Source organism: Salvia hispanica, chromosome 6 (genome assembly GCF_029641045.1).
Source record: "Salvia hispanica isolate PSC_SH4W2 chromosome 6, Shi_PSC_v1, whole genome shotgun sequence".
In the NCBI taxonomy this organism is placed as follows: domain Eukaryota; kingdom Viridiplantae; phylum Streptophyta; class Magnoliopsida; order Lamiales; family Lamiaceae; genus Salvia; species Salvia hispanica.
The window spans coordinates 15,443,094-15,455,602 of NC_142697.1; the positions used below are offsets into that span (position 1 = coordinate 15,443,094).

The 12,509-nt window shown below is 35.4% G+C and overlaps 2 protein-coding genes across 5 annotated transcripts; one reads left to right on the plus strand and one right to left on the minus strand.

Moving 5' to 3' along the window:
• The first annotated feature begins 1,327 nt into the window (after nucleotides 1–1,327).
• Nucleotides 1,328–4,576, plus strand: BAM2 (beta-amylase 2). The gene is made up of 9 exons (XM_048102805.2): nucleotides 1,328–1,664; nucleotides 2,020–2,076; nucleotides 2,232–2,435; nucleotides 2,508–2,702; nucleotides 2,960–3,124; nucleotides 3,244–3,504; nucleotides 3,579–3,797; nucleotides 3,892–4,111; nucleotides 4,210–4,576. Exons 1-9 carry the CDS (start codon nucleotides 1,422–1,424, stop codon nucleotides 4,275–4,277), a joined length of 1,632 nt encoding a protein of 543 aa, XP_047958762.1. The 5' UTR covers nucleotides 1,328–1,421; the 3' UTR covers nucleotides 4,278–4,576.
• Nucleotides 4,577–4,967: 391 nt separating this feature from the next.
• LOC125207695 (alpha/beta-Hydrolases superfamily protein) lies at nucleotides 4,968–9,828 on the minus strand. Of its 4 annotated transcripts, none has more exons than XM_048107147.2 (6): nucleotides 9,699–9,828; nucleotides 8,405–9,115; nucleotides 7,967–8,025; nucleotides 5,977–6,105; nucleotides 5,571–5,706; nucleotides 4,968–5,370 (listed from the first exon to the last, which is right to left on the minus strand). In XM_048107147.2, the coding sequence occupies exons 2-6, from the start codon at nucleotides 9,107–9,109 to the stop codon at nucleotides 5,158–5,160; spliced, it is 1,242 nt and encodes a 413-aa protein (XP_047963104.1). In that variant the 5' UTR covers nucleotides 9,110–9,115; nucleotides 9,699–9,828; the 3' UTR covers nucleotides 4,968–5,157. The 4 variants fall into 4 exon arrangements, with proteins under 4 accessions (XP_047963104.1, XP_047963103.1, XP_047963102.1 ...); XM_048107146.2 differs by having other exon boundaries at nucleotides 8,405–9,223; XM_048107145.2 differs by having other exon boundaries at nucleotides 8,405–9,282; nucleotides 9,699–9,826.
• Nucleotides 9,829–12,509: the final 2,681 nt, after the last annotated feature.

The window sequence follows — 12,509 nt, forward strand, 5'->3', positions numbered from 1 at the left end:
ATCTTGTGGCTGGCCTAAGCCCACAGTAAGAACCATGTTTGGATTATTATTATTATTATTATTATTATTAGTATTATTATTCAGAATTAAATATCAAAATAATTTAACAGATTCTTTCCAAGTTGAGAAATTATGTATGCATATAAGAGATAAGACTCATAATTTGTTCGAGTTGAGATCCCCCACGGCATCCCCCCCCCTCCACCCCCGCGCTCCAGCCATCATCCCCATCAACTGATTCCAAGAGACGTTAAATCCTGGGCCCATCTGCCCGCCCATCTGGCCTCATCCAGATCCCACACTCGTCGCTGGACTGGACTCGTTGTGATCCATCGCTCGATGATGCTCTTGTACAGAAATTTAGAGAGAGAGAAAACTCGTTAAAACAAGTGGTGCAAATGAAAATGAAATTAAAATCGCGTTTATATAGGTTTTCAAAAATTTAAAAAAAAAAACGAAAAAGGGCGCTGGCCGATCGGCACGCCACAATGGCGGCCAGCGCCAGCCAACCAGCTAGCCCACGCCGATTTTCTCGCCGATTTCGGGCTGGCCGCTTGTAGTGGTTCGGCTAGCCGGCTAGCCGGCATTGTGAATGCTCTAACGACCCAAAATGTTGATGTCCAACCAGCGCTAATATTTCCTTCGGTCTTTTTTAAAAATATACTACGTTCGTCCCTGAAAGTTTGTCTCAGTTTTCTATTTCTATCCGTTCCATAAAGTTTGTCTCATTTCAATTTTTACCATTTTTTATAGTGGACCCTATATTCCACTAACTCATTTCTACTCACATTTTATTATAAAACTAATATATAAAAGTAGGACTCACATTCTATTATTTTTTTCAAACTCACTTTTCATTACATTTTTTAAAAACTCGTGCCGGAACAAAAAGTGGGATAATATTTGGGGAACTTACGGAGTACTAATTAAAAAGATGAAGTAGTAGGAGTATTATTTTTCATTTATCTTACTATACATTCTTAAAAGAATAAACAAAAGATGGTAAATAAAAAGGTATACATATAAACAATGACTTAATCATAATGGAGGTCGGGACATGAAAATAATTGAAATGAACATGAGCAAGGACTGAATGTCAACATGTTATTAAAAATATATTTTGAAGTGATTTAGATTATTAATAAAGGATTTTAATATTTACTAAAATATAGATAAATTTTAAAATTTTGTTTTTAAAAAAAAGATTAACCTGAATATTGATTGGCGAGTCTTTAATTTCTGTTGGACCTGAAAATAAAAACCTTATCATACGGTTTTACTGATTTCTAAAATGAATCTTGATTGTTTGAAGTTTGAAGTAAGAGGGGTCCTCGGATCCCTCAAAGCTCCTTCCGTATATATATGTCACTCGCTAATGCAAAATCTTAATAAACTACAGACACATATATAACTAATTAAGAATGGCTATTAATCTTTCACGCACCTCTACGCTATTCCGCGCAGCGAATTCTGCTCCGTCAGTGGCGCTTCCGCATCTCTCTCCGATTGTAATTCGCAGTGACCGGAAAGTAGTTCAACCCTGTTCCGGAAAATTGAGAAGCGCTACTCTGAAATCTGCCCTTCTCTGTCGCGCAATAGTCGGACAAGCTGCGGAGGAAATCAAGGAAGATGATCCGCCGTCTGCTTCTCCCAAGAACCACCAGGTTAATCTTTTTGTTCTGATGGAGGAGGACATGAAAATTTATATTCTTTGCTGAGACTTACAATGCCTTGATTTTTTCCGATACTCATTTTCGAAATTTAAGTTGCAGTGGTGTTTAGTTTCAACTTTTATGTTTTTATGAATAGCATTGTGTAAAAATCAGTTAACGGAGCTTATCTTAAATTAACTTCTGAAAAGCAAATGTGGAACTTGCATTCCACTTTGTTTATAATTTCAATTAGCTTTCGTCCATCTATTTAAGTTAGAACTTCTATCAGAAATCAGTTCCTGAAATAGTAGTATTTTGCTGGTTTTGCTCATCTTTGATGTCACCAATGACCATCGTTGTTCCACAGGTTCAGGAGCGAGACTATACTGGCACGCCTTATGTTCCTATCTTCGTGATGCTACCTGTGAGTTGCAAATCACCTCTTATATGTTACATCACTTTCATTAATTAACTTTTGCTTAAATGTATGCAATGACTTCATCTTTTCTTCTTTTTTTTTCCGTTTAATCTTCTTTAATATTGAACTTAAGTAGTAACACTGATTCATTTCTGAAATAGTTGGGACTCATCAATATGGAGTGTGAGTTGGTTGATCCTGATAACTTGATAAACCAACTGAGAATCCTCAAATCGAGTAATGTTGATGGTGTTATGGTTGATTGCTGGTGGGGCATAGTTGAAGCACATACCCCTCACAAGTATAACTGGTCCGGCTATAGGAAGCTGTTTCAGATTGTACGAGATCTCGATCTCAAGCTGCAAGTGAGTGATTTATATAGCATAGTGGCATTCTTTTAGGCTACTTTGGTTTTTACTGTGTATATGTTCACATAGGTGGTTATGTCTTTTCATGAATGTGGAGGCAATGTTGGCGATGATGTTCATATTCCGCTTCCAAAATGGATCATGGAAATTGGTAGTAAAAATCCCGATATTTTCTTCACAGATATAGAGGGAAGACGCAACCATGAATGCCTCACTTGGGGAATTGACAAACAACGGGTTTTGGAAGGTAGAAATGCTATTGAGGTAAGAACTTCATTTAGCAGCTCAACCCTATTGACATATTTGTATGCTCTTACTGTGACATTTGGCTTAATTTTACAATATTTTAGTCCATTATGCTAATTCCTTTTCCAACTGGAACGATGTTCTCTCATAGGTAAAGTTGTTCATAAGTTCACAAGCCACTGATATTTTTCTTACTCTTGCACTTTTGGATTAGCTGTCTGAATTTGAAATTAATATTATAGAACTATTAACTTGTAAATGATGACAATTTGTAGGTTTATTTTGATTATATGAGAAGCTTCCGAGTAGAGTTCAATGAGTTCTTTGAGGATGGATTTATCTCTGAAATTGAAATAGGGCTTGGAGCATGTGGGGAGCTGCGGTATCCATCTTATCCGGCGAACCATGGCTGGGAATATCCTGGTATTGGTGAATTTCAGGTAGTTTTTGGTTGCACTGTCTTGAATATCATATCAGGATTGTTCGTGTCGTCGATCCTTTAGATTTAGCATATTACTATAATGCAGTTTGTGAAATGGACTTTTCTTTTTTCTCCTAGTGCTATGATAAATACTTGATGGAGAGTTTAGTAAAGGCAGCAGAGGCAAGGGGACACTTGATTTGGGGTAGAGCACCTAATAATGCAGGTTCCTATAACTCCAAACCACAAGATACACGATTCTTTTGTGATGGAGGTGAATACAATAGTCTCTATGGTCGGTTCTTTCTAAAATGGTATTCCGGAGTCTTGGTTGACCATGCTGATCGAGTTCTAGCCATGGCAAATATTGCCTTTGAAGAGACGCCTATTGCAGTGAAGGTCAGTGAACTATTTCTTTATGATCTCTGATATGAACATCACCGTTAATCACTGCTGTTTTTGTTGGTTATCAGCTCTCTGGCATCCACTGGTGGTACAAAACTGCTAGTCACGCTGCAGAGTTAACTGCGGGTTTCTACAATCCTGCCAATCGCGATGGTTATGCTACTATAGCATCAGTACTAAAAAAGCACGAGGCTACTCTTAATTTTACATGTGTTGAGCTACGAACATTGGATCAACACGAAGACTTTCCAGAGGCACTAGCAGATCCAGAAGGACTGGTGTGGCAGGTTAGCATCAGAAATTGAACTTTGGTATGTGCAGATATGTATATGTCTGTGTTCGAGAACAAGGTCTGAAATGAATTATGTATAAACATTTTAGGTGCTAAATGCTGCTTGGGATGCCGACATACCAGTTGCAAGTGAAAATGCTCTTCCATGCTACGACAAAGAAGGCTACAACAAAATACTTGACATTGCAAAACCTTTTGGGGACTTAGATGGAAGACATTTATCTGCATTTACCTACCTCAGGCTAACACCGCAGTTGATGGAGGAACAAAATTTCATGGAGTTCGAGAGATTTGTCAAAAGATTGCATGGTACTTAAGTCCCTCTACATATGATGTTGCTTTGATTATGCAACGACATTTTTTCACTCATCCAAATCTCCCATCCCCGAATTTTGTGATATTTGCAGGGGAATTTGTTGAAAACGTGCAACCTCATCATGAAGAGGAGACGGAAGAGGCAGTAACTGTAGATTAGTAAGTCACTCGATCCACAATCAAAACGAATAAAGATGATCATATCAAAATATCAGGAGCTGTTGAAAGCCTGGAGCAGAAGCAAGGAAAATGGTTGTAGCTGATATTTTATGCAATCTCTTGGATGTAGTAGGCTAGTGATATTATAACTGTTGTTAGTATAGTGAATTAAGCAGTATAGATAATTAGATATCATTACTAGCTATAGGATTGTATTTTCTTATGTATGTATGTAAACGTGTGAATTTGTGATAATTTTACATTATTTATATTTTAAAGAAATTTTTAAATTTTAAATCAGATTCACCCTAATCTCAATTTTGTCTAATCTGATATTCTTAGTTTCAAAAAAAAAAATGTACTAAGTATCATTTATTAATTTCTTATTTGTGTTCCACTACTAATTGTCTTTAGTTAATTTTGTGTGGTACTTGAGTTTAATTTTGCATTTATCATTTAGAATTAAACAATTTAGAGCTTATAGCATTTGAATAAATTATACTAAGAAATGGGTGTTTTGGTGCATACATGCAAGAGTATAAATTATTGGTGAAGATTACTTTGGGGCCGACATAGTTATAAATTAAAATAACTCAGAATTAATTCATTTTAATAAATCCAATTCTATTGATTTTAGTATTAGTCAAAACTTATTATGAGAAACAAATAAGGATACTATAGCATAGAAACATAAAAGAATAATTTTCCTTTTTATTGGTTTTGGTCGCCGGAAAACTCAGGTGATAATCCCTTGCACGAACTGCGTGGGTTATTACACAGATACATGAAAATTACCCACTGAATATGATCAAAGAATGAATCATCATTCGATTTTTCTCACACGCATTTTCTGCAACAAATTTACCAACTGAATCCAAAAGCTATGAATAATCACTGGGAATGCTCGAATTCTGACCTTCCTCCATGTCTCTGAACGTTCCGTAAGAAGGTGAGTGTGCGCGGGGAATATCCAGAGCAACGGCCCTCTCCAAGGCCGCCCTGTACTCGTCCCTATGTTCTTTGGCAAGCGACACCTGCCGCTCCATCCTCTGCTCTGCTGGAATGCTCATCACGCGCTCCTTTTCCATCATACACTGCACTAAGAGAAGTCAAAATCATTGGATCGGAGAAGCAATCACTACGTTCTTCGCCTTAATTGCCACAAAAAACACAACACAACCTTTACCAGAATTTGCAATTGCCACCTACTTTTACAACGTTGCGTTTATAGCATCACTAGTTACATTTGCAACAATTTAAAACTAGTGTGGCAATTACAAATGACAAAACTTACGTCGAGTGCTTTTTCTGATTCCTGTAGAATCCAAATGATAGCATGATCTGATGTTATGTTGCAGGAGAGAACCATGTGCTCAAACCGCCCATCCACAGGAACTGCTGTTCTTACAAGGGGCGTGATTCTTTTGCATCTGCTCATACGATGAAGAAATCATGATATTCAATTTACTATGTTTCCGTAATCACTTAGGACATGTTGATTAAGCCTTATAATATGATATGTACGTTCATATTCTAGTTGCACGAACAAATTTTGAGGAAGATATATATCAAAGGGTGGAAAAAGCATCTGCTTTCGTGTTGTTTTAGATGGGTATAGAGTTATTTTTCTTGGTCTTCCAGTTCCTTGAATACAAATTTTAAAGAAGAAAAAAGTAGATTTTATGCATGTTGAGACAAACCTGAAGGGTTTTCTCACAATTATGTGATAGAGACGACCGGGAGCGTACAGTCTCCTCGGGTCTTGCAGCATCTTCTCCTCGACTGTGCACGTATCTTTTAAACACGTTATGCACAACAAGCACGGGAAACTACCAAAGAGAACATCAGATTGTGTGATTAATAGAAATCCTACTTTTTGTGCAATCTGAAATTACCTTATTATGTAGCAGTAATTAAAACCCAGATCACGTATGGATAAGTTATTCTCTTATGGGGCGTCTACCATATAGATTGCATCGACAATAGTACAATACACGCAGTAGTTAAAACTTAAAACCAAGATCACATGTGGAAGTTATTCTCCTATGGGGCGTCTACCATATAGATTACTACATCGACAATACACGTGATTGAGTATTTAAACGATAGATGATCAGACAAGCTCAAAATTATCCAATCTGTCAAAAGTATGCAGTGAGCACCCTCTTCAAGGAGCCTAATGACAGTTATTTTTTTTTTTTTTATCAAACTCCAATACCAGTAGTTTTCAATATAGAAATACGAATGAAGTTAACTGCAAAACACTACACAAACCTTAGAGCAGTTTGGAGTTCAAATCAGAACTTCAAATTTTTGCATTTTCAAGTATGAACACTTTACTATTGCAAATTAGTACACAAAGACAGTGCGTGCCATCAAACCTAAAAGTGTTGCATCGGATTGAGGCTGCCGACTGCTGGGTGGCAGCCATGACCAGACTCCATGACCTCCAACTTTTACCAAGACCAGTTTCAGTCTCTAGCATTGTTCGAGATAAAATTACAAACCTAAATTTATCCTAGCCTCCTATATTTCTTTTTCCTGAAATTACCTAATGCAGTTTTTACAATTAACCCTTCTGAATATGAGGATGCTAGAGAATTCAATAAATCATCTTGACTATGGGTGACATACATAAGAATTGGTTGTTTCCTTTATTGCATTAAAACGGCGAACTGAGAAGAAACCAAAAGGAGGAAATTTAAGATACAAGTAGTGTCAAAAAGATTTTCTGGCATTTACAATTAAAACAACTTCTGTGATTGATAGAAATTCTACTTTTGTGGAATTTGAAATTACCTTATTATGTAGCAGTAATTAAAACCAAGATAAGTATGGATAAGTTATTCTGCAATGAGGCGTCCACTATATAGATTATATCGACAACACACGTGATTGAGTACTTAAAGGATAGATGATCAACCAAGCTCAAAATTATCCAATCCGTCAAAAGTATGCAGTAAGCACCCTCTTCAAAGAGCCTAATGAGAATTTTTTTTTATCAAACTCCAATATCAGTAGTTTCCAATATAGAAATACGAACGAAGTTAACTGCAAAACCCTACACAAACCTTAAAGCAGTTTGTAGTTAAAATTAGAACTTTTAAGTATTTTACATCTTCAAGCATAAACTTTAACTATTGCAAATTGGTACACAAAGTTTGCGTGCATTGGATTGAGGCTACCGACTGCTGGGCGTCAGCCATGACCAGACTACATGACCTCCAATTTTTATCTCAGACCGGTATAATTGTGTTGCGTTGTTTGAGCTAAAATTTCAAACCCTAATGTATTCTAGTCCCTTATATTCCTAGTTGCCTGAGAATACTTATAGAGTCTGTGTGCAAAATTGCAAATAACATAATGCAGTTTTTACGATGAAACGTTTTGAATATGAGGATGCTACAGGATTCAATAAATCATCTTGACCATGGTTGACAATTGACATGCATAAGAATTGGTTGTTTCCTCTATTGCATTAAAACGTCGAACAAAGAAGGAACCAAAAGGAGGAATTTTAAGATAAAAGTGTAAAAAGTTATGATTTTGTGATTTAAAAAGTTATACTACTAGTATTAAAGATATCGTCTAGCAAATCAAATTAATTAAAGATCACCACCTCATACAGTAAAACTCGTCTTGAGAAAGATAAACTAATGCTAAAATCAGGCAAGAACTGAGATCTTTTACCAAAAAAGTGATTTGTATACATGTTCCAGCGCAACTGTTGTCCGTGGAAGGAAATCATCCTGAACAAGAAAGGTGAAATTGGATTTATATTATTATACAAAAATGTGCAGGCAGAGTATGCTTAGAAATTTGAGGAGTATATAAGCCGTAGTTCGGCCATTCATATCATCTTGGAGGAGTAAGGGGATGAGTAATCCTAAATAATCCCTTATTAAAAGAATGCACTCAAAATAAACTTACAAGTCATCCCATTCCGTAATCTTTTAGTTTGTGGGCAAGCAGAAATTTAACGAGGCACCTAAAAGGCCACCAGCTATAGTTCATCTAAACTCAATCACTTAATTATAACCATGTGCTCATGTTGATTAACACATTATCATTGTGACCTTAATGAAGCAATACAACAAAATTAAATCACAGGAATGTAACATTCGTTACCTGCAGCACAACTGCATTTATGACATCTGCGTATCTAACTGCTAAGTTCAGAGAGATACACCTTGCAGGAGCAATAGCAAAGCACCTAATCCTCTTCCTCTCAATGTACCCCAATTTATCCCTACTCTTAACTGCCAGCATTGTCAGCAACGTCACGACCCCTGCTCCCAGCGAATGCCCAGCAAACGTCAAACTATAATCTGGATACTTCTTAACTAGCTCCCTCAACACCTCACACTCCTCCTCCAAAACGTACTGAGCCGCCTTCAACAGCCCGTTGTGCACATACCCCCCATCAAATGTCGTCTGCCCCAGCTTGTTATCCAGTAACATAAGAATATCACTCTCCTTCCCCATATTAAGACCCCTGATCGCCAAAACTATATCCTCATTGTCATGATCGAGGTAGATCATGTAGGGAGACACTTTCCCCTCAGTGTCCGCGTAGTCTTTCTTCTTCAACATCCAGTCAGGGTTCATCCCATACCCTCCATGGGGGGCCCACATGGGGTTCCTGAGATCATCCTCGTAGACAGATAGAATGTACTTACAAAGCCGAGGGACGGGCTCGAATTCGCTGGCCGTTGCCAGCCCCCAATTCTCACTTTCCTTGCCAGCAGTGTAGAGGAATTTCTTCCACACCCAACGAATGCAGGCTAAACAGGACACACATTCAACTAGAGGTACACAGCAGGCAACAGACATTGATGCCTATGATTCCAATCACACCAACACAAATTTCTTCACATCGAAAAATTAAGAAAATTGCATAGGATGAACAAATGGAGTGTATTATCCCTTTGGGAAGGGAGATAGCATCTGTAAGACAAAATCCAAAAAGGGGCAATATTCTAATCTGTTTACTATACTAAACAACACTGCAAGAAAATGGAAACAAGCAAACAGTAAGGATCAAAACCCAACTCTAACAAACGGTTGAAAAAAAGTAGACAACGTCCAAACTCAACCAAAGCTACTTGAAATAGTAAAGTTTTAATTTTCAGATCAAGTTGCTACCAAAAATATTCAGCAACAAAGCGTAGATACAAGCAATTACGCTTTGGAAAAAACTAGAACTTTATGGTAAAGAGCAAGTCTTTATAGCATTCTCAAAACAAAATCAAGCAAACTAGCTGGGTAAAAATCTAATAGAAAAAAAAAAAAGAAAAAAAAAAAAAAAACATTAACTTCCGCAAAAACAATAGTAGTTAATTTTGAGAGGGCCACATAACTAAAAACAAAAACAAAAGGATAAAATGGCCAAGGATAAAAATCTTTGAAAGACGTAGCATACCTGCTACCTCCAAGCTTTTAAGTCAATGCCATAGTTGAACCATGGGTCTCGTTCGAGTTCTTTTATTTCTTTTTTATTTCTTTTTTGTTTCTCGAATCTGCTTCTTAATTATGCGTTGTGCCTTCTAAGATTCTAGTTTATGTCTATGTTTTTATTTCTATTTATTTCGAAATGTATAAGAAGCACGCAGCCCACGTGCTTAAGCGAGGTGCAATAATTTCGAACCACCTACATATTCATTCATTACATTTAATTTTTTAAAACTGTATTTTGAGAGGTGTAATAATTGTTTTTTTTTTTTAGTTTCGAGATGTAAAATTATTGCATATATCGAACTCCATTTGACAATGTTAACGAACTTGTGGAATTCTGAAATTATTTTTACTATATTATTTAAATCTAATTAGCTAATAGACATAATAATTAGATGAATATTTTCTAATTAAATTATAAGATAGTACTACAGAAAATTTAATTCATATTTTTAAAAATTATTAAAATTTATTACTAGGAATAATTATTGTTAAAATGATTAAGTATGTTAATATTAATAATTATTATTATTTTATTATTTTATTCTAATAAGATAGTATTAAAACTTAAATATGAAAGAATCTAAGTAATGAAAAATACTCCCTCCGTCCGCAATTAGGAGTCTCATTTTCATCTGGCACGGGTTTTAAAAAATGTTAAGAAAAGTGGGTGGAAGAAAGTTAGTGGAATATGGATCACACCTGTATATATTAGTTTTAAATGATACTCCCTCATTCCGTGAATAGAAGTCCCATTTGTTTTCGGCACGAATTTTAAAAAATGTTAAGAAAAGCGGGCGGAAGAAAGTTAGTGGAATAAGTGTCTCACTTGTATATATTAGTTTTAAATGATGTGTGAGTGGAATGAGTTAGTTGAACGTGAGGTCTCTTTACCATTTATGGTAATTATGAATCAAGACTCCTATTTGCGGACGGACTAAAATGGAAAAACGAGACTCCTATTCGCGGACGGAGGGAGTACCTGGGAAAATAGAAACAAGAATGCTAGAAAATTGTACAAATTTCCTTTTTTTCAATATTTTTATTACTTTTCTTGTCAGGTAAAAAAGTTAAACAAATACTCTCCCGTTCGCAAATAGAAGTCCCGTTTTTCTATTTTAGACCATCCATAAATAATAGTTCTGGTTCATATTTAGTATAAATGGTAATAGGGCTTCATATTCCACTGACTCATTACATTTCATTAAAAACTAATATATACTACAAGTGAGACCCGTATTCTACTTTTTTTTTTCCATCCACTTTTCTTAATATTCCTTAAAATTTATGCATGAAAAAAATGGGACTCCTAATGACCGACTTAAATTAGGAATCTAAGTTATTTTTTCGGATTTGAATCCTGACAAACAAATTAGATTTTCCTTGATTAATTTTTCAAATCAAATCTTGACAAAGAAACAAACTCTTCGTGTATAATATTTCATAGTATGATGTAATTTAATATAGACCATGGGTTAAAGTGGTTGACAGAACAATTACGACACACGAAAACAATATCAAATAGATGGACGAATTAAATTGTAATCGCAAGCTAGCAATTCTTAATTACGTTAATAAATCCCTCTTCTTATTCCATCTCTCAACATTCTCTTTTTTCTCGTATAAGAGATATAGTAATATTTTTATAAGGTGGTGCAATTTCACTCCATGCCATATTCCTCTTTTCTAACAGAATAAATGTTAGTATTAATTCATTAAAGTACTACTCCATGTTTTATGATAGGGTAAGTAACTAACATAAATCCAATAAATGTTAGTAATAATTCATTGAAGTACTACACCATGTTTTATGTTAGGGTAAGTAACGACTCCCTCCTTCCTCCGTTCCACAATAAAAGTCATATTTGATGTGGGCACGAGTTTAAGAAATGTAAAGAATAGTGAATTGAAAAAGTCAGTGAAATATGAGGTCCATTTTTATATTAGTTTTACAATAGAATGCAAGCGAAGTGAGTTAGTGGAATGCAAGACCTACTTACCATTTATAGTAAAAGTGAAACGTGTGACTCTTATTATGGGACAGAGGGAGTAATAAAAACCGTAAATTTGGCCAAGTTTTGATATTTCCTATGAACTTTAAAATTGGTCTATAATATCATAAACTTTACATTTTATTTGTTAATTTCTGTCGCGGCTCAATCACCATATCCGACTAACTTACGTGCATTTTTTAATCCTACTTGGCACTACTAAATCAAAGTGCTTTTCTACGTGACTCTTTATCCTACTTACCACGAACTTAAAAATAGTCTAAAATAATATACTCCCCCCATCCCACTTTAAGAGTCCCGGTTGAGTTCGGCACGAGTTTTAAGAAATATAAAAGAAAGTTGGTGAAAAAAGATAGTGGAATATAGGGCTTATTACCAATTAAGGAATATTCTAACCGGGACTCCTAAAGTGGAACACCCAAAAGTAGTAAATTGGGACTCCTAAAGTAGAACGGAGGGAGTAATTATTTCATGGTTGCACACATAGAACAAATAAACAAATACACCATTCATTGGAAGAGTAGAATAACAAAAATTAGGATTGAATTTTGGAATTTATATAACTTTTTGATTGAAAATATAATTTTATAAATATTAACTATTACGAGAAACCAATCTCTGAAAAGTTATATCTATGCGCTTAAATTATTGGTGATACACTAAATGGGGTAGTTAATGTTTTATTTTATTTTTGGAGGGTAATTGTGAAGAGTGGGTGATAAGATATTGTTGAAAGCGTCACATGATTTCGTCATTGATTATTTAGT